We start from the raw sequence: 25,224 nt of genomic DNA on the forward strand, positions 1-25,224 counted from the left end.
TTCTGTCTGTTGGTTTTTTGTTTTGTTTTGTTTTTGTTCTTGTTTTTAGTAGAGATTTTCAGTGCTTGTTATCATTGGTGGATTTGTTTTTTGGTTTGGTTGCTCTCTTCTTTCTATCTTTTTTTTTAATTACTTAAAAAAATTTTTTTTTAATTATTTTTTATTTTAGTAACTTTATTTTATTTTATTTATTTATTTACCTACTTAGTTTTTTTCTCCCTTTTCTTCTGAGCCGTATGGCTGACAGGGTCTTGGTGTTCCGGCCAGGTTTCAGGCCTGTACCTCTGAGGTGGGAGAGCTGAATTCAGGTCTCTGGTCCACCAGAGACCTCCTGGCTCCATGTAACAACAAATGGAGAAAGTTCTCCCAGAGATCTCCATCTCAACGTTGAGAACCAGCTCCACTTAATGACCAGCAAACTACAGTGCTGGACACCCTATGAAAAACAGCTAGCAAGACAGGAATACAACCCCACCCACTAGCAGAGAGGCTGCCTAAAATCATAATAAGGTCACAGACACCCCAAAACACACCACCAGACGCGGTCCTGCCCACCAAAAAGACAACATCCAGCCTCATCCACCAGAACACAGGCACCAGTCCCCTCCACCAGGAAGCTAACATAACCCACTGAACAAACCTTACCTACTGGGGGCAGACACCAAAAACAAAAGGAACTACGAACCTGCAGTCTGCAAAAAGGAGATCACAAACAGTAAGTTCAACAAAATGAGAGACAGAGAAACACTGCACATGAAGGAGCAAGGTAAAAACCCAGCAGACCAAACAAATGAAGAGGAAATAGGCAGTCTTGATAGTCAAGATGATCCAAAATCTTGGAAATAGAATGGAGAAAATTCAAGAAATGTTTAACAAGGACCTAGAAGAAGTAAAGAGCAAACAAACAATGATGAACAACACAATAAATGTAATTAAAAATACTCTACAAGGAATCAATAGTAGAATAACTGAGGCAGAAGAAGGGAAAAGTGACCTGGAAGATAAAATAGTGGAAATAATTACTGCAGAGCCGAATAAAGAAAAAGAATGAAAAGAATTGAGGACAGTCTCAGAGACCTCTGGGACAACATTAAATGTACCACCATTCAAATTACAGGGATCCCAGAAGAGGAAGAGAAAAAGAAAGGGACTGAGAAAATATTTGAAGAGATTATAGTTGAAAAATTCGCTAATAAGGGAAAGAAAATAGTCAATCAAGTCCAGGAAGCACAGAGAGTCCCATACAGGATAAATCCAAGGAGAAACATGCCAAGACACATATTAATCAAACTATCAAAAATTAAATACAAAGAAAAAATATTAAAAGCAGCAAGGAAAAACAACAAATAACATACAAGGGAATCCCCATAAGGTTAACAGCTGATTTTTCAGCAGAAACTCTGCAAGCCAGGAGTAGCAGGACATATTTAAGTGATGAAAGGGGAAAACCTACAACCAAGATTACTCTACCCATCCAGGATATCATTCAGATTCGACGGAGAAGTCAAAATCTTTACAGACAAGCAAAAGGTAAGAGAATTCAGCACCATCAAACCAGCTTTACAACAAATGCTAAAGGAACTTCTCTAGGCAGGAGACACAAGAGAAGGAAAAGACCTAAAATAACAAACCTAAAACAATTAAGAAAATGGTATTCAGAAAATACATATCGATAACTACTCTAAGTGTAAATGGATAAAATGCTCCAACCAAAAGACATAGACTGGCTGAATAGATACAAAAACAAGACCCATATATATACTGTCTACAAGAGACCCACTTCAGACCTAGGGACACATACAGACTGAAAGTAAGGGGATGGAAGAAGATACTCCATGCAAATGGAAATCAAGAGAAAGCTGGAATAGCAATTCTCAGGAAAAAAAAGCTTTAAAATAAAGACTATTACAAGACATAAAGGAGGACACTACCTAATGATCAAGGGATCAATCCAAGAAGAAGATATAACAATTGTAAATATTTATGCACCAACATAGGAGCACCTCAATACATAAGGCAAATGCTAACAGCCATAAAAGGGGAAATCGACAGTAACACATTCATAGTAGGGGACGTTAATACCCCACTTTCACCAATGCACACTTCATTCAAAATGAAAATAAATAAGGAAAAACAAGCTTTAAATGATACGTTAAACAAGATGGACTTAACTGATATTTATAGGACATTCCATCCATAAAAACAGGATACACTTTCTTTTCGAGTGCTCATGGAACATTCTCCAGGATAGATCATATCTTGGGTCACAAATCAAGCCTTGGTAAACTTAGGAAAATTGAAATCATATCAAGTATCTTTTCTGACCACAATGCTATGAGACTAGGTATCAATTACAGGAAAAAATCTGTAAAAAAGACAAAAACATGGAGGCTAAACAATACAGTACTAAATAACAAGAGATCACTGAAGAAATCAAAGAGGAAATAACAAAATACCTAGAAACAAATGACAATGAAAACCTATGGGATGCAGCAAAAGCAGTTCTAAGAGGGAAGTTTATAGTAGTACAATCCTACCTCAAGAAACAAGAAACATAGCAAATAAACAACCTAACCAACGAATTTGGTAAAGTAGCAGGATACAAAATTAATGCACAGAAATCTCTGGCATTCTTATATACTAATGATGAAAAATCTGAAAGTGAAATTAAGGAAACACTCCCATTTACCATTGCAACAAAAAGAATAAAATATCTAGGAATAAACCTACCTAAGGAGACAAAAGACCTGTATGCAGAAAATTATAAGACACTGATGAAAGAAATTAAAGATGATACAAATAGATGGAGAGATATACCATGTTCTTGGATTGGAAGAATCAACATTGTGAAAATGACTCTACTACCCAAAGCAATCTACAGATTCAGTGCAATCCCTATCAAACTATCAATGGCATTTTTCACAGAACTAGAACAAAAAATTTCACAATTTGTATGGAAACACAAAAGATCCCGAATAGCCAAAGCAATCTTGAGAATGAAAAATGGAGCTGGAAGAATCAAGCTCCCTGACTTCAGGCTATACTACAAAACTACAGTAATCAAGACAGTATGGTACTGGCACAAAAACAGAAATATAGATCAATGGAACAGGATAGAAAGCCCAGAGATAAGCCCACGCATATATGGTCACCTTATCTTTGATAAAGGAGGCAAGAATATACAGTGGAGAAAAGACGGCCTCTTCAATAGTGGTGTGGGGAAAACTGGACAGCTACATGTAAAAGAAGGAAATTAGAACACTACCTAACACCATACACAAAAATAAACTCAAAATTGATTAAAGACCTAAGTGGAAGGCCAGACACTATAAAATTCTTAGAGGAAAACATAGGCAGAACACTCTATGACATAAGTCACAGCAAGATCCTTTTTGACCCACCTCCTACAGAAATGGAAATGAAAACAAAAATAAGCAAATGGGACCTAATGAAACTTAAAAGCTTTTGCACAGCAAAGGAAAACATAAACAAGATGAAAAGACAACCCTCAGAATGGGACAAAATATTTGCAAATGAAGCAAGTGACAAAGAATTCATCTCCAAAATTTACAAGCAGCTCATGCAGCTCAATATCAAAAAAACAAACAACTCAATCCAAAAATAGGCAGAAGACCTAAATAGACATTTCTCCAAAGAAGATATACAGACAGCCAACAAACACATGAAAGAATGCTCAACATCATTAGAGAAATGCAAATCAAAACTACAAAGAGGTATCACCTCACACCAGTCAGAATGGCCATGATCAAAAAATCTACAAACAATAAATACTGGAGAGGGTGTGGAGAAAAGGGAGCACTCTTGCACGGTTGGTGGGAATGTAAATTGATACAGCCACTATGGAGAACAGTACGGAGGTTCCTTTAAAAACTACAAATAGAACTACCATACGACCCAGTATATGCCCACTACTGGGCATATACCCTGGGAAAACCATAATTCAAAAGGAGTCATGTACCAAAATGTTCATTGCAGCTCTGTTTACAATAGCCATGACATGGAAGCAACCTAAGTGTCCATCAGCAGATGAATGGTTAAAGAAGATGTGGCACATATATAAAATGGAATATTACTCAGCCATCAAAAGAAACAAAACTGAGTTATTTGTAGTGACATGGATGGGCCTGGAGTCTGTCATATAGAGTGAAGTAAGTCAGAAGGAGAAAAACAAATACCGTATGCTAACACATATATATGGAATCTAAGGGGAAAAAAATGTCATGAAGAGCCTAGGGGTAGGACGGGAATAAAGACACAGACCTACTAGAGCATGGACTTGAGAATATGGGGAGGGGGAAGGGTAAGTTGTGACAAAGTGAGAGAGTGGCATGGACATATATACACTACCAAATGTAGGTTGGATAGCTAGTGGGAAGCAGCCGCATAGCACAGGGAGATCCACTCGGTGGTTTGTGACCACCTAGAGGGGTGGGATAGGGAGGGTGAGAGGGAGACGCAAGAGGGAGGAGATAGGGGGACATATGTATATGTATAGCTGATGCACTTTGTTATAAAGCAGAAACTAACACACCATTGTAAAGCAATTATGCTCCAATAAAGATGTTAAAGAAAAAAATAAACATAAAATGGTGGTAAAAAATGGAAAAAAATTAAAAGATCAACTACCTTTACACTTTCAGAAACTGTTGTTCCAAATCCTAACAATTTCCCTCAAACACCCAGCTCTCTTGTTAGCCCTGATCACTCAGCCTGCTCTGTCCTCCTACTTTACTGTGATGACAGCTAAACTCATCTCCTTTCATCCTCAAAATCTCTGTATCTTCCCCTTTTTCTCCTTTTACTTTGTTGATATTGAGAAATAATTACCCCAGCCTGATCCCATTTGCTAAATTTAAGCAATCAATAAAACTGATTATTTAACCTCAACTATGGAAGTATGAATTCATGCACGACTTATTTTCCTTTTGCTTTCAAAAGCTATTCTTAATTTTTGTTATTTTATTATTTTCATTTATTTAACAATATTTTACATAGAATTTACTTTCAAGCACATTTTGCAAATGTGAACTTACTTGATTTTCATATTAATCATATGAGAACTGTTTTCAGGACTTTAAAAGAAGTGAAAATGTTTCCATTGGTGATAAGCTGGTGGAATGCAGAATGGATAAAAATGAAGCAGATACAATGAGTAAAGCTGTAAAAAGAGATCACATGGTACAGGAAAAACAGAGAATAAGCTCTATTCCTGATTTTCTATTTATCCATTTCAGCCCCAAGTAATAAGTGTTGCTATTTCTTGCCCTGGCCATGTATTGACTTCTTTCCTGGGCTTCTGCAAGTACCAAATAAATGCTAATACCATTGCCATCCCCTCACACAGAGCTTTTATTTTGCTTATGTTTGTTTTATAAGACTTCAGTTACTTGTGACATATGTTCTGTGTGTCTCTTTAAAAACAATGCATGTACAAATGGACAGAGTCAAGAAGAGTAAAAACAAAAATAAAAGTATTTCTGATAAAAAATATGTGGAATGTAGTAAAAAATCATTGGAAAGTATACTATTGACAACATTTAAAAATCAAGTTTTTGATTCTTTATTCATAATTCTGCGAGCTAAAACCCATATTGTGACACCACGTGTGTGATACTTTTATTTGTGATTTATACACTCATCTATTGATTTCCTAAATTTTGCTTCCATAAAACCACAGTCGTCATGATTTTATTCTCCAAAAAGATCTTATAACATAAACTATGTACTTCCATGGAAAAGTTTCCCTTTTCTCTGTGCTGAGTTCCCTTTTTTAAAGTTGTCATAGCACCGTTTCCTCATGTTACGTTATCTGAACATGGCAGAATTTATTTAATCAGGACTATTTCCATAAATATTTAGGAAACAATTTTAAGAAAATAAAGATGAAAACCTAATATGAAGCAATTTTTAAAAATCTTTAAAAAATTGCCCAAAGCCAATATTTTTGAAGGGTACGCAGTGTAACTTGAAATGATTTTAAATTGTTGCAAATTGCTCAAACCATCCAAATCTTTACTATAGATATAACAACAACAGAAGTTACCTAACATGCAGAGGGGAGTATATTGGATAGATATTAATGAATGTCAAGTTAAGAGTTTGAAGTCTATCCAATTTTGCATCTCTTATAAATCCTGTCCTAGCACCTTATAGACAGTAGGTGGTTAATAAAGGTCTACTGAATTGAATATCCACTATCTCCTCATTTTCTGTCTTATCCTGAACCTTTTATTTACTCTGACCTTCCCACACACCACTTAGTACTGGGTGAATTTGTGCACACAGGGCATGGAAACACCTTGAGATGGATTCAAGAGCATTCTAATGGAGGTAACATCTGAACTGGTTTCTGAACAACAGATAGGGGCTACACACAGCCTTCAGTGACCAGGTCTTGCCTCCATCTCTCCCCACTCTCCCTGCCTCACAGGTTTAGCTCAAGATACAAGAATTGCTGGCTGCTCCCAGTAGACATGATACTCATTCTAGCCTTGATGCCTTTGTTCATCTGGTCATCTCTTTCTGGAATGTATCCTCTATCCTTTGATCTCCCAGTTCACCTGGAAAAAATTCATCCATCCTTTAAGACTCAACTCAAGAGGCACCTTCCCTCCAGAGAAGCTTCTCTGAAGTTCTTCTCTGAGAGTTTGGCCCACCCCCTTCAGAAATAAGGTTAGGTATCCCACCGCTATGCTCCTATCATATCCTGGGCTTACTCTTCGTGGGATTTACCAGGCTGCTTCATAATTTTCTGTATGTATGTCTGCTTCTGCTGTTAGACTAAAAGTTTTGTGATAATGGAATGAATCTTAAACTTTTTGTATTCCTTGAACATAGCATGTTTCCAAACTCATAAGTGCTAACTTTAAAATGAATAGATGGAGAAAAGAAGGGAAGGAAGGATTTAAATTGTGAAGAAATCAGTCTGTTAGAAAGATAACTTTAGAAGCAATATGAAAGACAGAGGTATTTTTCCGAACTCTTTCACTGCGAGTGATGGAATTACAACTCACACTGGCTGAACAAGAGAAGAGAATCTATTGCTATATAACAGTGAATGTCAAAGGATTACATAGGACAATGCTAGACTCAGGTGCTCAAGCATCTTCAACAATCTTGTCTGTGCAGGCCAGGTCTGTGCTTTCCTCTGTGGCAGTCTACTCTCAGGCAAGCTTTTCCCAAGTCATGGCAAGACCTTGAGTTTCCATTTTACCAGTTTAGCAATTCTAGCAAGAAGCAACAGCAACTCAATTCCCTTTGTTCCTGCACAACTGGCATTGTCTCACTGGTCAATCTTAACTCATTGGCTCCATTGTGAACCCATATTGGCTTGGGCAAGGGCATAGGTAGGCAGCAGGGAACAATATTGCCATAGGGTCACAAGCTCCCTGTCTTCAGCTCAGAATTGAAGTCACGGCACCTTAATCACATGGACTGACAAGGGCAGAGGTGAGGATTTCCAAAGGAAAACCAAGGCTCTGTTTTAAGAAGGAAGGGGAATTCCCTGACGGTCCACTGATTAGGACTATGCTTTCACTCCCTAGGGTGCCAGTTGGACCCTTGGTCAGTGAAATAAGATACACACTGCTCCGGAGCAACCGAAAAAAAAAAAAAAGGAAGGTTGGTGCCAGGCAGGAGACATACAGAAATAGCAGTTGTAGTAGAGCTTGGAAGGGGAGGTTAACAATTATGTTCAACTGAGGGCTCTTAGTGGGATGGGAAATCTTGGGATCTATCAATAGTAGCATGTTCAGTCATCTTCTTTTTCTCTCTTCAGTGTAGAACCAGAAACATTATACACAAACTATAGCTGTTAGGAAATGGGAGGGGTGGCAGTGTCAATGGCAAAGCTCTCAAGGCAAGCTAGGATAAAGCAGAGCCACAACACTCATTCTTGCTGACCAATTAGCAAGGTCAGTTTTCAGCATGGAACAACGACCCCAGATTTTGCAGGCATAGCACATTGTATTAGTCAAATCTCAAAGATACAATAAAAAATACAGGGTAGAATGGAACTTAGGAAGCTGAGCTCCTATTTTAGAGATGACTTCATTGAGTTACTGACTGCATTGGTTTATAGCTTGTACCTATAAAAGAGGCATTCGGGACATGTTAACACAAGAAGAAATTTGCTTATCATGATAGACTTCATAACACTGGTGCTCTTAAAATTCTGAAACTTACTATGGGGCTGTCATGAATTAAATAATGGAAAGAGGTACATTATAAAAGAAAAAAAAAGTCTTTATTCCTTCCTGAAAGCAAATGATTTTAATTTAACAAGTTCTAGGAGTTACATTATAGATAATTCTACAGATAGTGAGTTGATTCTTGAAGTATCTCATCATTTTGGCTGCTACTGTAAATAAGCTGAAATTCTACTCAAAATTCCTGGGTGTTTACTCACATCTTTGGGTTAGGTCTGGGAATCATCACAGCTAATACTTTTCATTGTTTGAGGAGCTAGCTATTAATGCCCAAGGCAGAGAGTCATTTCTTAAATATTTTCCCATAAATGAATTGGGAAGAATTTTACTCTTATTCCTATTTTATGTGGAAAGTGATTGAAAACAAAATTTCAAACAATGGATTTTAAAAATCTATTCCAAGATTCCCAAAGAATACAGATGCATCCCTCTTACAAAATTTCTAATGCTGAACAATTTTAAACATAAATTAACAGATGTTTCTTTGAAAAAAATATATATTTTTCCTGCTTACATAAGGATTCACCATAGACCGTTGCTGTTCATGTAAGTATCTTAATCAGGTCACGTGCTATAACAAAATATCATACACTAGGTGACTGAAATAACAAGCACTTATTTCTCACAGTTCTGGAGGCTGGGAAGCAAGATCAAAGTGTCTGCAGATTCAGTATATGGCGAGAATCCTCTTCCTGTTTGCAAATAGTGATAGTTGCCTTCTTGCTGTATCCTCACATTGCAGGGAGAAAGAGAGGATAAGCTCTCCGGGTGTCTTTTCTTATAAAGGCACTAATCCCGTCATAAGAACCCCACCCTGATGGCCTCATATAAACTGAATTACCTCCCAAAGGCCCCATCTTCCTGTACCATCACAATGAAATATAGTGCTTCAGCATATGAATTTTGGAGGCCCCAAACATCTAGTCTATAACATTAAGGTTGTAAAACACTTCTACTTTGTTTATTTAATAAATATTTATACAGCATTTAGTATGTGCTACTCTTCTACAAATGTTAACATATTTAATACTCATAACAACTTTGTGAGGCAGGCACTATCATTAGCTCTCTTAAACAGAGGGAAAGCAAGAGCAGAGAGAGATTAAATAATTCCTCGTGGTCCCATGGCCATGTGGCAAGTAAGTGTGCAGCTCAGACTTCAGCCCTGACTGCCTGACAAACTCTCAGCTGTTCCTGAGGCAGACCCACTCCCTCAGCTCCCCAATCCTTTTCAAAGCAACCACAGAATATCACACACATCCCCGAGGTCCTCATCGATCCAGGAGGATCAACTTAAACCATCTGCTGTTTAATCCAAAAGGGATATTGGAACTGATGGTGAAAGTGAGAAGGCCTCAGTTACATAGAATCTGAAATGTAAGTACATTGATAGCTGATACTCAAGAGAGAATCAATCCCAGGAAACAGGAAAATTCAGACAACCTGGAGTGTAATATACTAGTAAGCTAGTGCTTATATATGTCGAAAACCATATCTGTTTGCTGCTTGTATCAATAGTAAAGTCAGGAATCACTAGGTACTAGCTTTCTGATGTTTATGATCTTTTCTGTACACGGACAATCCTAGAAAAGGGGAATGGATCTACTGAGCCCGGCACGGCCCCTTTCAACACCCGAGTAACTGTCATGAGTGAAAACACAGCCTCCTATAGAACAAAAAGTGGTGCTCCTGTAATGACTAATTTCCAGAAATTCAAAGAGGGCAGATAAGAGATTACAACACTGTATCTTTTTTTTTTTTTTCCTTTACAACTGTGTCTTTTTTTTTTAACATCTATATTGGAGTATAACTGTTTTACAATAGTGTGTTAGTTTTTCCTTTACAACAAAGTGAATCAGTTACATATATATATGTTCCCATATCTCTTCCCTCTTGCGTCACCCTTTCTCCCACCCTCCCTATCCCACCCCTCTAGGTGGTCACAAAGCACAGAGGTGATCTCCCTGTGCTATGCGGCTGCTTCCCACTAGCTATCTAATTTACATTTGGTAGTAACACTGTATCTTAAAATAAACAGTGAATTAACCTGTTCAATGGCCTACCCCCAGGCCCAACCTCGGAAAAACAATGGCACTAAGTGTGATTTATTTGAGATCCTAACACACCGATAGACAAACGTTCTTACACACAAACTGATGTAAACTGAGATGACAGATGTAATTTTAAAGAGTGCGTTTATTCCAGGGATAAATAAAATCTACAAAACCCAACTTAAAGAGAATGGAGAGAGACAGACAAAAAGAAGGCTGCCAGGGCTTCCCTGGTGGCGCGGTGGTCGGGAGTCCGCCTGCCGATGCAGGGGACACGGGTTCGTGCCCCGGTCCGGGAAGATCCCACATGCCGCGGAGCGGCTGGGCCCGTGAGCCATGGCCGCTGAGCTGGTGCGTCCGGAGCCTGTGCTCCGCAGCGGGAGAGGCCACAACAGTGAGAGGCCCGCGTATCGCAAAAAAAAAAAAAAAAAAAAAAAAAGAAGGCTGCCATTCCAGCCTCAACTCTTCCAATCTCCAAAACAGAAGTGTCTTTAGAAGAGATTAAGTCTTGGACTTCCCTGGTGGCACAGTGGTTAAGAATCTGCCTGCGAATGCAGGGACCACAGGTTCAAGCCCTGGTCCAGGAAGATCCCACATGCCGCAGAGCAAATAAGCCCGTGAGCCACAACTACTTGGGCCCGTGCGCCACAATTACTGAAGCCCGCGCACCTAGAGTCCATGCTCCTCAACAAGAGAAGCCACAGCAATGAGAAACCCACGCACCGCAACAGAGTAGCCCCCGCTCCCCACAACTAGGGAAAGCCCGTGCACAGCAACCAAGACCCAACACAGCCATAAATAAATAAATTTATTTAAAAAAAAAAAAAAAAAGTTAACTCTCACCCTAAAGTTGTGATACAGTCCCTATATTGGTCTAACCAGTCGGACACTCACCGCCCGCGACCAGGGGTGGCCAGGCGCCCACGGCCGCCCTTGCAGGTGGTAGCCCCGGGGCGGCGACTCACTCCCCCTGAGGGGATTTCGGCGCAGAGACGACACCCTACCCCCTCCCCGAGAGCGCGGATTACGCGGGAGGCCCGCGGGACCGCGCCCTCCTTCCGGACCGGGAACGCCACGTGGGTCGGGGAATTTCCCTGGCCCTGGGCTGCCAGATCCTGTCCGATCGGGATAAAAGGGCTTCGCCCGGCTCGGGGAGCCACAGACTCCGCTCTGCCAGCCCTCCAGCCCAGCTTCCCACCGCAGGCAGAGACGCTCCGAGCTGAACCCCATGGCCCGCGCCGCGACCCCCGCCGCCCCCCGGCTCCTCCGCGTCGCGCTGCTGCTCCTGCTAGTGGTGGCCGCCGGCCGGCGCGCAGCAGGTGCGACCCGGCTCCCGGCATCCCCAGGGCGGGACGGGGGCGGGTGGGTGCCCATCCCGGGACAGCCCCCTGACCGAGTCTGTCCTCCCCGCAGGGGCGCCTGTGGTCACCGAACTGCGCTGCTGGTGCCTGCAGACCTTGCAGGGGATTCACCTCAAGAACATCCAGAACGTGAAGGTGACGCCTCCAGGACCCCACTGCGGCCAAACGGAAGTCGTGTAAGTGCCGCCGCTGTGGCTGTGCTTGTCACCCCCGCCGTCCCGGCGACCCCACCCCGACCCCCAGCCCGACCTCACGTGGATTCTCCCTTCTCTCTGCAGAGCCACTCTCAAGACTGGTCAGGAAGTTTGTCTCAACCCTGAAGCTCCCATGGTTAAAAAAATCATCAACAGGATGCTAAAACAAGTAAGTCATGGATTTTATTCCCACTTGCAACTAGAGTTGCAAATACTGGCATCTACCTCCTGAAAATATTATTAGAGAAACCTATGGTTTAGTTGCAGGACTGAAAATCATTATTATTTCCCCATTATATTTGATCTGGTCTGTGTCAGAAGGGTATTTCCGGGGCCCTCTGTCCTGATCCTCCTCTCCACTATTCAAATGAGTGTGGGTATGTTCCTAAAAGATAAAGTAGATTTAGCCAGGGATGGTAAAATGCTTCTGACCTGTTAAGGAACAAACATTGTTTACCTCCATTCCTCAATGGTTTCTACCTGAAATGTGGAACCCCTGGTTTTGGGCAACATGAGCCTCTGAAGCTTAGTAGTGAAGAGCAGGGACTTTTCAGTGAGACCTCCCTGAGGTCAAGTCTAGGATACCTGTGAAAGGTTTTTAACCCCTTTGAGCAGGAACCTTTTCTGAGTGCAGAGCTGGGCCAGGGTCTACATGCAGAAGTCCCTCCAGCCTCAAGGGCCTGAAAGAGAATAGCAGCTTTCTTCAGCACCTGTAACACTAACCCTTTTCTCATCACAGGGGCAGCACCAACTGACCTAGAGAGAAGTAAGAAGCTCATAGGGCATTTCCTGAAGAGCAGTCTCTGCTCTTGGAGGAACTGAAAATGAAGAAGAGAACAGCTGGCTTCTGGGGACACCTAGAAAGGACTTGATGTGCTGGACTATTTTTTATGAGTTCTATTTATTTATACATGTATTTATTTATTTTTATAGCTCATATTTTAATATTTTACATGTTAGTATTTAAAGATGTCAGTGTGTTTAATCAAACTTAACTCAGTACTGATTGTTATTTAATATGAGGATGATGGGTTCTAAATGTCTCATTAAACTGATATTTATTGGGAGACCATAAAGTGCCAGGCACTGTGATAGAGGTGGAGGGGGTGGGTGGGAGAGAGGATCCACGCAGTTGGATAGTGAGATCACTATTAGAATCAGGGAAAGTGTGTGCACATCTATGTTTGTACTTGTTTAAAACAATGTCAGTTATTATTTATTGAAATTATCTCACTTTATGTGGTCAACATTTTTATGTTGAAGCTTCCCTTGGACATTTTGTGTCTTTCTTGTAGGGCATAATGCCTTGTTTGATGTTCATTATGTAGTGTTTCTCTTTGTTTTGGAACAGAGAAGTTAAAACTATTGTTACATTTTTTTAATGACATGAAAATAAAGGTTTTGCAAAAAAATAACATGCTTAGGTTTTGTTTTATTCATCTTGATCTTTGGTTCCTCCTGGGTGCCCCCAAGGTATTATACAGTTAGACTTAGGTTGTACCTAACTTTATGCCTGCTTCTGGCTGTTACGTCCCTTACTTTTCTGTTACTCAAGAAAGAGTATTTGGCACTCTACCCTCCCCAACCACCTTGAGAATCCTAGTTTTATATAAAGTATTGCTGTTTTTCACACTGTCCAATTTGTTATTCAAAACTAGTTCTTCATAAACTGTTGAATTTTTATCAATATTTCAACAAGAGCTCCTATTAAATCGTTTTGGTAAGTGGTTTTTCAAACAATTATGCAATTCTTTTCCTTTTAATGAAGCTGGGAGCAAAGGATAGAAAAATAGATTCTTCCTAAGAACTCAAACAATTTGTGCTATTTAACAATAATAATGACCAATGGAGATAAATACATACTGTACAGTAAAATACATGACAAAAATAACAAATGATAGGTAGGGAGATAAATGGATTTAGAATATGATACATCTCTTCAATTGTAGAGAAAGTATTAAGGAAAATTATACTGTGGCAAGCATATAGTAATTTTTAGGGCAACCATTAAAAAGGAAATGCAAAATTTTGGATTAAAAATCTGAAAAGGGAATAAAATGGAATAAAAGAAAATACCTGAATGATACAAAAGTAAACAAAAATTAAGGAATAAAGGAACAAAACAACAGATGGCACAGAGAGAGATGGCTTCCTTTCAGAAGAATGCCTAATAATATAAGTAAAGCCTCTTGAAGGTGGGGTTTAATTCCCCTCCCCACGTGAGTTTGGGCTGGACTTTGTGACTTACCTCCAAAAAAGAGATAAGGAAAAAGGAAAAACAATAACCTTTCAGTGGAGAATCTGGCAGATACACCTTAACCAAGAGCTCAAGGTTATTATGACCGCTTAGGTCATGTGAATATCATGTTACCCCTCCCTCATATGATTTGATGAGAAGGGCACTTCATCTCCATGATATTCTCACCCCAAACCCACAACCCCAGTATAATCATGAAAAAAATCATCCTAAAAATCCAAATTGAGGAACATTCTACAAAATAACTAATGAGTATTCTTCAAAACCGTCAAAGTCATGAAAGACAAGACAAGACTGAGAATCTGCCACAGGTCAGAGGAGAAAAAAGAGACATGATGACTAAATGCAATGTGGTGTGCTGGACTGGATCCAGGAATAGAAAAAAGACCCTAATGGAAATTGATGAGATTTGAAGGAAGACTGGAGTTTAGTCAACAGTAATGTACCAATGTCAATTTCTTAGTTTTGACAAGTGTACTATAATCATGTAAGATATCAACATTAGGAAATACTGGGCAGAAGGTCCACAGGAACTCCTTGTACTATCTATACAAATATTTTGTAAATCTAAAATTATTCCATATTGAAAGTTTATTTTTAAAAAGATAGGACAACTAGAATAGCAAGATAGTAGACTTAAATCCAACTATATTAAGAATTATAGTAAATTTAAATGGAATAAACACTCCAGTTAAAAGTCAAAAATTACCAGGCTGTGTAATTGACAAAAAAATGTATGTTGCTTAAAAGAGGCACACTTTAAGTATCAAGACCCGGATTGCTTGAAATGAAAATAATTGAAAGTATTATATCATGTAAAAACCTACTGAAAGAAATTTGGCATGAATACATTGATATATTAATTACTTATTAATAATTATTAATTTATTATTAATATAAATTATTGATATATCTGTTAATGATTGATATATTACTTAAGACCAAATTAATATGTTAAGACTTAAGGAAAGAAGTAGTCAGAGACAAAGAAGGCTGATTTAAAATAAAAAGATGATGGGACTTCTCTGGTGGTCCAATGGTTAAGACTGTGTGCTTCCAAAGCAGGGGATGCAGGTTTGATCCCTGGTTGGGGAAGTAAGATCCCACATGCCTTGTGGCATGGCCAAAAATATAAAATAAAAAGGTAGAAATTTTACAAGGGACAAAAATAATTCTAAAATTTTATGAACTTAATATTATCAAAATATATAAAGCGGGCTTCCCTGGTGGTACAGTGGTTGAGAGTCCACCTGCCAATGCAGGGGACGTAGGTTCGCGCCCCGGTCCAGGAAGATCCCACATGCCACAGAGTGGCTGGGCCCACGAGCCATGGCCAGTGAGCCTGTGCATCTGGAGCCTGTGCTCCGCAACGTGAGAGGCCACAACAGTGAGAGGTGCGCGTACCACACACACACACACACACAAATATATATATATATATATATATATACATATAAAGCAAAATGGAGAAACACTAAAAGAAGCAGTAGACGAAACCACAGTCATAGTTAAAAATTCTAACAAACCTCTGTCAATACTTAATAGACAAAGCAGTAAAGAATCAGTAACAGTATAGAAGAGTTAAACAACATGACCAACCAATTTGGCCTGAAGAAAACACATAGGAATGCTTCACCTAACAATTGCATAAATCACATTTGTTTTTCCAACACACAGATAACATTTTCTAAAAGAGAGCATATATGAGCAATAAAGGATGTATCAACAGATTTTTAAATTCTGAAAGGCTACAGAAGATATTCTCTGATCATCAAGATTTTTATGAAGATTGTAACTTTCCTAGCTGAAATATGTAACATATCACTGTACTTGATGTGTGTGCTCTGGTTTATAACTAATTTCTCAACTTCCTAAATTTTGCTTCCACAATACAGGAAGCATCAAAGCAGGGACATCATGCTGTTTCATGCACATCACAGCCAAGTGTGATAAAAAACATTTCCACAGAGACATTTCCTCATTTCCTATATCTATTTCTTGACATATTCTTTGGTAATTTTGGCATTTCTGTTTTTCTTTGGCTTATACTATATGTAATGTAATTTAATTACTTCTGTAAAAGTTTAAAAAACAATCTTAAGAAAATGTATATACAAAGCTTATATTGAAATTTATTCTTTAGAAGCCTTGGAATAATGCCCAAATCTAATATATTAGTTGGCATTCAGAGTTAGTTGAAATGAATTTAAATAATCATAGACTTTGAAACCACCAGGCTGTCTTTACTATAGGAACAGGAGATAAGACTAGCTCTATTGCAGAAGAAAGTATGTGTGAAGAAGAACTTCATATTTCAGCTTTACCCACTACATGCCTTTTGCAAAACTGACCACAGTCTCTTGTATATTGTGTGTGCTTCATAAATGTTTTTTGATTTAATATGTTTGATGTCAAACAAATAGACTGTCAGATATTTCTTCCACTAAGATGGGTTTACTTGAGATTAGCAGATAACTGCGGTTTGGGGATATGTAACCACGGCAAGCTGCGTGCAAGTCCCCACGTGGCAAAAGAAGAACACTTTTATAGATAGGAGAAGGAAGTTGGAGGGCTATGGTAAACAAAGAGTCCATGGATTGTCATTAATCATGTCCTTGCCAGGAAAGGAGTCTTTCTTCTTCCTCTTGGGCTCTGCTCTTGTCCCAGGGTGTGAGAGCTCCCCCTCCTGGTCTCTCAACTCTATTTAACTGAGGTTTCTGCTTATTAATTTTTTACAGTATCTACCACCCTTCATTTTCCGCACACTCTGTGAAGCTTTAAGTTACCCTAGCCTTTCCCCCTCCCCGTGGTAGATAGCTGATAAAGGTCATGGTGTAGTCCGTGCAAGAGGGCTATGGAAACACCTTGAGGTGCATGTAGAGACTTCCCAATGGAGGCAACACCCAAACTGGGTCTTGATGGACAAGCAGGGTCCTATGGGCACATGGCCTCCAGTGTCTGAGTCCTCCCACCTGCTCCTGCCTCAGTCTCTCCCCTCTCCTTGCTCACAGAGTGAGCTCCAGCTCATGAGCCACTTGCTCTCCCAGTATTCCCATGCTCTTTTTAATAGCCATGCCTTTGCCCATTTGGCCCTCTCCTGGAATGTTTTCCACCCCTCGGTGTTCCCCCTTTACCTGGAAAACTCCTTATCCTTAAGACTAATGTGAGTGAGCACTTCTTTCAGGAAAACTTGTCTGACATCTCTCATGAAGCTACTCTATATAAGAGTTGCACTGGGTGTCCCTCCTCACTCCTAATACCTTGGCAATGGTTTGCCATGGTATTTATCAAGGTTTCCTAAAAATTTTCTATCTGTTGGAACTTCCCTGGAGGTCCAGTGGTTAGGACTCTGCACTTCCACTGCAGGGGGCAAGGATTCAATCCCTGGCCCGGGGAACTAAAATGTGGGGAAAAAAAAAATTCTATTTGTACATTCATTTCCCTTATTGCATTGACAGAGAGTGGTAGAGTCTCCTATTCCTCTTTATATCCCCAGCACCAAATTCATTCCCACCTTATAAATGCTGAGAAAATGATCACTGAAAATGCTGAAACAACTGGAGAAAGTAAGACATTAAATGTGAGTTGAAACACCCTCCTAGGTGTAAGATGAGAAAGATAACCAGCCTAAGTGGAGTCAGTTACAAAAACCTAATTCAAACTAGCTTAATGAAGAGGAGAAGCATTTGACCTATGAAACTAAAAGACTGATGAGTAGATGCGATAAAGCTTGGTGTTGCAGTTCAAAAATTCCCTTCAGTAACAATCTCACTCCAGATCAGGCTGTTTTTCTCTATGCTGGCTTCATTTTAGGCAACATGTTCTCAAACACTGGCAAAGCTTTAAGCTTCTGTTCTACCAGATATAACCCAACAGGAAGCAAGGGCTTTTTTAAAAAAAAGAACAATTTCTTGGCAAAAAGGACCCCAGGGATTTTTCTAATTTATTTATTTATGGCTGCGTTGAGTTTTCGTTACTGCACACGGACTTTCTCTAGTTGCAGAGAGCAGGTGCTACTCTTCGTCGCGGTGCGCGGGCTTCTCATTGCGTTGGCTTCTCTTTGTTGCGGAGCACGGGGCTCTAGGTGCGCGGGCTTCAGTAGTTGTAGCTCGCAGGCTCTAGAGCGCAGGCTCAGTAGTTGTGGTGTGCGGGCTTAGTTGCTCTGTGGCATGTGGGATCTTTCCAGACCAGGGCTCGAACCCGTGTCCCCTGCATTGGCAGGCAGATTCTTAACCACTGCGTCACCAAGGAAGTCCCCCAGGGATTTTTCTGACTTGGCCAGGCTTAGGTCACTCACCCACCCCTGCACCTATGGAGTGGCTGGGGGTTGGACCCAGACTGGAAGGACTGACCAATACTACTTTCAGTCATCAGCTCACTTCTGGAGCTTTGGAGCAGGGTCACCCTACCTGAGCTACCCAGATTGGGAGGAAGAAAAGATGGTTCCCACAGGAAAACCAAGGTGTTGTAACCAGGAGCAGGAGGAAGGGGCTCAAGGCAGGCAGAAGTGACAAATGCACTAGAGACTGGACCAGATGGATGACATTGACATTGGATGAAACGCTCTGGACTGAAGAAGTGGATGGATCCAGGGATTTAATGCTTCCAACATCTTCCTTCTTTTCCCCTCGGAGCCAGACTCATTCTACTCAAAGTAGTAATTGTGACAAAATAGGGTTAGCAGTTGTAGGCACAACTTCCCAAGGCCAGCATGGGGAGAGCAGGACGGAACTGCCCATTCCTGCTGCTCCGTCATCTCGGGATACAGCAGCAACTGGATTTTAAAGGTAGATTATATACTGCCAGTCAAATCTGTAAGATGCGGTAAATACAGTAGCTCAAAATAAAATTTAGCAACCTGTGTTTTTATTTTAGGGTTGGCTCTATATTTTTTAAATTGGTGACTGTATTAGTTGAAAGTTTGGGCATATACATCTGCCATTCAGCTTATAAAATGAGTAGTTAGGGAAGATGCTTGTTAAAATAAGAAAGAACTGGATTATTTTAGTAGGTTTCAGATCACTATTGCTTTTTATTTTTTAATTTTTAAATTTTGTTTTGTTTTGTTTTGGCCACACCCTGCTGTTTGTGGGATCTTAATTCCCCAAGCAGAGATCAAACCCGCGCTCTTGGCAGTGAAAGTGCAGAAAGAGTGTAACAGTCAATTAACACATATTTTGTATATGTATAATATACTGTATTATTAAAATAAAGTAAGCTACAGTAAAGAAAATATTACTAGGAAAATCGTAATGAAGAGAAAATACATTTACATTATTGTACTGTATTTATTGATACTGTAAGTTTAAGTCATCTGATTATAAGATGAATCAACTGTCAGTACCTCCATTAATGTTGTCTTATTTAATACAAAACACTATAGATGTTATACGTATTACTAACATGATTCATCAAAAATGAAAGATAATGTAAACAAGACATTCATATTTATTTCAGATATAATAATTAATTCACTGATAATGAAGAAGCAATATGATTGCTTTGTGGTAGCCTAGTATAATTGTTACAATTGCTTCACAGTTGCCTAGCCTATATCTAATGAATGAATCATCATAACAATCTTATGGCCTACAGTATTACAGTCATATTCATTACATAGTATTAGAAATATTGTTAAATTAAAAAAAAATTTACCTGTGATGATAGCCTTATACACAGTTTCCCCAATTACGAAAGAGAAAGACATACTGTATGGTGATGCAATGAAGGTAATGTAATGAAAGCAAAGTTATAAAACAGGAAGAAAACTAACACATTAACTTTATATTAAATATCACTCACCTTATGCCTATGTAAGAACAGACTAACATGTACATATATTCTATACATTCTTGACATACCAATCTTTTTCTTAATTTTTTTGACATTTCTAGGCTACGCGGTTAGCCTGAAAGTTTTTTTCAAATTGTCACAAATCTCCAAAAATGTTTCCAATATATTTATTGAAAAAAATCTGCATATAAGTGGACCTGTGCAGTTCAAGCCCATGTTGTTCAAGCGTCAACTGTATTCCAATTAAGAATCCCAGAAGGGCTTCCCTGGTGGGGCAGTGGTTAAGAGTCCGCCTGCCGATGCAGGGGACATGGGTTCGTGCCCCGGTCCGGGAGGATCCCACATGCCGCGGAGCGGCTGGGCCCGTGAGCCATGGCCGCTGAGCCTGCGCGCCTGGCGCCTGTGCTCCGCAGTGGGAGAGGCCACAACAGTGAGAGGCCCAAGTACCGAAAAAAAAAAAAAAAAAAAAGAATCCCAGAAAAATAAAAAATAACAATAATATCTAAACAAATTCTCAATTATTGTTGAGTTACTCATATTTTATAAACTTTAGATCATCTTTCATTCCCTACTCTTTAAAAAAAAATATTTTTTAATTTCCTGTCCTTTTTCTCAGGACTGTACAGATGATTAGTGACAAAAAAATAAATGTAACGACAAATCTTTATTTATAATCTAGTCATTCATATTCTTTTCTAATAATCAACATGGGACATCTTTACTTTTATTCATATTTTGTAGTTGAAATTACTAAAACTAGAATTATAAAATTACACAGCAATTAAACTAGATGACATAAAAAAAAATCATTCTAAGTTTTCTCTTAAGAAAAACAAAAAACCAAAAAACAACGTTTTATATTGGAGGAGTTTTTGTTTTGCTATTTTTCAAAAATTCTTTTCTCTTTGTACAAAGATTTTACCCCCAGGTTAGTTTCAGCTTAGTGATACAGAAAAAGCAATTTCTATTTTATTTATTTAAAAATTTTTTATAGCATTTAATATGTACTGGTGTGTTCAAATGCTAACACATTTATTCATCATAACAACCTGCTGAAGTAGATACTACCCTTAATCTCCATTTTACAGATGAGAAACTGAGGTACAGGCAGGTCATGCACCAGGCAGTCTGGAGCAGAGTTCTGCTCTGTGCCTCTACCCACCCCTGGAGCATCCCCTCCCTGCTCTTGCTTCCCACTGGGTATCCCCACACCTCTCACAGATCTGCATCCAGAATCACACCTAAACCGTCTGAAACCTACCTGAGTATAATCCAACAAAGGACATTAAAACTAAGAGTGAAAAATAAACTACATGATAATAAAGTCTCCAGTTAACAGGTTGAAATGTCTTATTAGAAATTAGAAAAACAAAATATGACAGCAATTACGAAAATGAAATGAGATTTGTGATCATAAAACAAGCAAATGGTATTAAATTCACGATCTAGCTCTTAGATACTTCACAGGAACATATGTTTTTGGGTGCTTAGATGAGCAAAGGGCGCTACTCACACTAGGCATCCCCTCCTGATTCCTATGACCTATTTTGTTCTTGGATAAAACTAGAAACTGTGTACCTGTGAGCCCAACGCAGCTTTCTCTCCCTGCAACAGCTCCAAATGACCACCCGCTCCTTATTTCATGGATTAATTCAACACCCTATACACACAAAAAAGGATTTACTCGAGCTCTGGAAGTTCCAGAATTTTACAGAGGAAAGCAGCTTTGTAGCATTGTGACACTTTGTTCTAATTTAAACACTGAATTAAACTTTTGATCCTGGTCATCCCCTCACCACTGCGGAATGATATGACACCAAGTTTGACTGATTTGTGCTTGGAAATAAGGGAACATTCTTATGCATAATTTGAGATGACGTGTTTTAACAGAGCATATTTTTGCAGACGTCAATAAAATCACCAAGCCCCAAGATACATATGCGTAACACATGAAAAACCAGTTCTTACTTTAAAATGTATATCTCTGAAATAACTAAAAAAAGAAAAATCTCTGCCTCCCTCCTCCCTCGCCTTAATTCCCTCAGGAATTAAGGGAATTAATTCGCTTCGTTAATTAATCACCATTCGTCACAATGCCTGTTCTCTAAGATGTGACACCACCTCCTGCAAGGCGACTCACTCCCCCTGCGGGGATTTCAGCGCAGAGACGACACCCTACCCCCTCCCCGAGAGCGCGGATTACGCGGGAGGCCCGCGGGACCGCGCCCTCCTTCCTGACCGGGAACGCCACGTGGGTCGGGGAATTTCCCTGGCCCTGGGCTGCCAGCTCCTGTCCGATCGGGATAAAAGGGCTTCGCCCGGCTCGGGGAGCCACAGACTCCGCTCTGCCAGCCCTCCAGCCCAGCTTCCCACCGCAGGCAGAGACGCTCCGAGCTGAACCCCATGGCCCGCGCCGCGACCCCCGCCGCCCCCCGGCTCCTCCGCGCCGCGCTGCTGCTCCTGCTAGTGGTGGCCGCCGGCCGGCGCGCAACAGGTGCGACCCGGCTCCCGGCATCCCCAGGGCGGGACGGGGGCGGGTGGGTGCCCATCCCGGGACAGCCCCCTGACCGAGTCTGTCCTCCCCGCAGGGGCGCCTGTGGTCACCGAACTGCGCTGCCGGTGCCTGCAGACCTTGCAGGGGATTCACCTCAAGAACATCCAGAACGTGAAGGTGACGCCCCCAGGACCCCACTGCGGCCAAACGGAAGTCGTGTAAGTGCCGCCGCTGTGGCTGTGCTTGTCACCCCCGCCGTCCCGGCGACCCCACCCCGACCCCCAGCCCGACCTCACAGGGATTCTCCCTTCTCTCTGCAGAGCCACTCTCAAGACTGGTCAGGAAGTTTGTCTCAACCCTGAAGCTCCCATGGTTAAAAAAATCATCAACAAGATGCTGAACAAGTGAGTTATGGTTTTTATTCACACGTGTGACTAGAGTCAGGCATCTGCCTCCTGAAAATTATATCAGAGAAACCCACGATTTAGCTGCAGGACTGAAAGTCATTATAATTTCACCATTAAATGTGCTGTTAAGGTCATTAATCTGCTTTGGTGTCAGAAGGATATTTCTAGTGCCTTCCATCCTCATCCGCCTCTCATGAGTGTGGGTAAACGTATGTTCCTTAAAAGATGAAGTAGATTTAGCCAACGATGTGAAAAAGCTTCCTTCCCATTAAGGAACAAGTATTGTTTACCTCAGTCTCTCATGGGCTTCAGCCCTGAAAACAGAACCTTTGGTTTTGGACAATGCGGGCCTCTGAGGCTTAGTGGTGAAGAGCAGGGAATTTGCAGTGAGACCAACCCCTTCCACCCCAATGCGAGTCTAGATTCCACCCTTTATATTTCTATAACCCCAGAGAAAGTACTTAATCTCTTTAAGTCTCAATAACATGGGGAAAATAATAATAGCTACTTCCTGGAGTTTGCTATGAGGCTTCAGCCCAGTGTGGCATTATGTTGTGGCTTTTTGAAGATAATAATAAGATTGTGACCACAGGCTCCTTATTCCTAATTAAACAGCATCTAAGAGCTTGGCATTTTCTGCCACACAGGGCAACAGTGGTTTAGGTAGCAACCACTTGGTGCAAGGCTGTGAGGTCAATGTTTTGGGTCCTACTAACTACCCATTTTCTCATCACAGGGACAGTGCCAACTGATCTGGAGAGCTGGAGAGAGCTTACTGGCTACTACTGCAGCCTTAGTGGAATCAAAGTGAAAGAAGAGAAACAAATAGCTCCTGGGGCCACCTGGACTGTGTCTAATGTTTTTGCTTGTTTCTTATGAGAGTTCTTCTATTTATTTACATATGTATTTATTTATTTATTTTTCAAAGCCTGTATATTACTATTCTATCTAATATTTAAAGGTATGAATGTGTTTGGCAATTCTCTGTACTGTTATTTTAAAAGGTCATTTTTACATTAAATCAAAGTTAGTTCAGTGCTGACTGTTATTTATTTGAAAGTGATGTGTTTTAAATGTTTTTCATTCATAAAGCTATTGTGGTTTATTTTTGGCTGGATACCACACTGTACCATCCGTGGTGATAAAACCTGGAGACAATAGTGGGGGATCCAAACAAATAGATTACTGTTAAGGTAGGGGAATGTATGTGTACATTTACATTGTGTATTGATGAGAAGATCGTCAGTTGCTGACGATCTATTTATGGAAATAGTTTCACCATCTGTGGTCAACATTTTTGATGCTGAAACTTTAAAAATGACAATGTTCTAAATACCCCTTGGACATTTTATGTCTTCCTTGTTAGGCATAATGCCTTGTTTCATGTTAATTATGAAGTATTTTTCTCTGTCTTGGAATAGAGAAGTTTAAATATTTATTGATGTATTTTTATAAATATCATGAAAATAAAGCCCTTTACAAAAATTGCTTAGGTTTCTTTTGTACTTCTTGACCCTTTTTTTCCCCTCCTGCGTACCCAGCACTTGGATTTTCTATTGCTGCTGTAACAAATTATTACAAATTCAGTGATTTTTTTTTTTTTTTTTTTTTTTTTGTGGTACACGGGCCTCTCACTGTTGTGGCCTCTCCCACTGCGGAGCACAGGCTCTGAACGCGCAGGCTCAGCGGCCATGGCTCACGGGCCCGGCTGCTCCGCGGCATGTGGGATCTTCCCGGACCGGGGCAAGAACCTGTGTCCCCTGCATCGGCAGGCGGATTCTCAACCACTGCACCACCAGGGAAGCCCTTCAGTGATTTAAAAGCATACGAACTTATTCTCTCACAGTTCTGCAAGTCAGAAGACCAAAATTAGTTCCACTGGACTAAAGTCAAGGTGTCCGCAGCACTGTCTCCTTCTGGACGCCCTAGGAGGTCCTTCTGGAGTCAATGGAGAAGCCATTGCCTTGATCCTTTTAGCTTCCGGAGGGCATCTGTATATCATAGCTCATGGCCATCTTCCTGTGTCTTCAGAGCCATCAACATAGCAAAGCCATCAACCTAACCTCTTCAGATCTCTTTCTAGGGCAGCAAATTTTGTTCCTACCCCAACAAGTGTGTCTCTTTGCTGATTATTTTTAAAAGACAGAAGATTCAAAAAGTTTTTCTTGTAACCTCCCTCTTAACTGCCTGAAAGAATTTAGATAAAGGACCTGCTCCTAGAATAGAGGTATCACCAGAGATATCTACAAACAATGTGAGCCAGGAGTGGTGAGGGAAACTCTTTAAGTAAGGCCTAAAAATCAGAGTCTACTTTGTGCCCCATTGTCTCTGTCTGAGCCAGCAAATATTGTTTACCAAACATTTGCTTTTCCATCTCCAGGTAAATTGCTTTCCTCCCCTTTGAAGTCCCATTACCATTATCCCCAACATCCTCTCTTG

The 25,224-nt window shown here is 40.4% G+C and overlaps 2 protein-coding genes across 2 annotated transcripts; both read left to right on the forward strand.

The window, feature by feature from the left end:
• The first annotated feature begins 11,420 nt into the window (after positions 1-11,420).
• On the forward strand, positions 11,421-13,239 carry LOC131758073 (growth-regulated protein homolog gamma-like). The gene is made up of 4 exons (XM_059065971.2): positions 11,421-11,598; positions 11,693-11,816; positions 11,919-12,003; positions 12,574-13,239. The coding sequence occupies exons 1-4, from the start codon at positions 11,508-11,510 to the stop codon at positions 12,592-12,594; spliced, it is 321 nt and encodes a 106-aa protein (XP_058921954.1). The 5' UTR covers positions 11,421-11,507; the 3' UTR covers positions 12,595-13,239.
• An 8,933-nt stretch (positions 13,240-22,172) lies between these two features.
• LOC131758240 (growth-regulated protein homolog beta) lies at positions 22,173-24,272 on the forward strand. Its single transcript, XM_059066156.2, has 4 exons — positions 22,173-22,378; positions 22,473-22,596; positions 22,699-22,782; positions 23,522-24,272. Exons 1-4 carry the CDS (start codon positions 22,288-22,290, stop codon positions 23,535-23,537), a joined length of 315 nt encoding a protein of 104 aa, XP_058922139.1. The 5' UTR covers positions 22,173-22,287; the 3' UTR covers positions 23,538-24,272.
• Positions 24,273-25,224: the final 952 nt, after the last annotated feature.

Source organism: Kogia breviceps, chromosome 6 (assembly GCF_026419965.1).
Source record: "Kogia breviceps isolate mKogBre1 chromosome 6, mKogBre1 haplotype 1, whole genome shotgun sequence".
NCBI classification, from domain to species: Eukaryota; Metazoa; Chordata; class Mammalia; order Artiodactyla; family Physeteridae; genus Kogia; species Kogia breviceps.

Bases quoted from the DNA above. Each gene is read 5' to 3' on its own strand.
- LOC131758073 (XM_059065971.2), top strand. From the start codon at position 11,508: ATGGCCCGCGCCGCGACCCCCGCCGCCCCCCGGCTCCTCCGCGTCGCG. The intron at 11,817-11,918 runs GTAAGTGCCGCC...TTCTCTCTGCAG, and splicing joins TGCGGCCAAACGGAAGTCGT to AGCCACTCTCAAGACTGGTC. The intron at 12,004-12,573 runs GTAAGTCATGGA...TTCTCATCACAG, and splicing joins TCAACAGGATGCTAAAACAA to GGGCAGCACCAACTGACCTA.
- LOC131758240 (XM_059066156.2), top strand. From the start codon at position 22,288: ATGGCCCGCGCCGCGACCCCCGCCGCCCCCCGGCTCCTCCGCGCCGCG. The intron at 22,379-22,472 runs GTGCGACCCGGC...TCCTCCCCGCAG, and splicing joins CGCCGGCCGGCGCGCAACAG to GGGCGCCTGTGGTCACCGAA. The intron at 22,597-22,698 runs GTAAGTGCCGCC...TTCTCTCTGCAG, and splicing joins TGCGGCCAAACGGAAGTCGT to AGCCACTCTCAAGACTGGTC.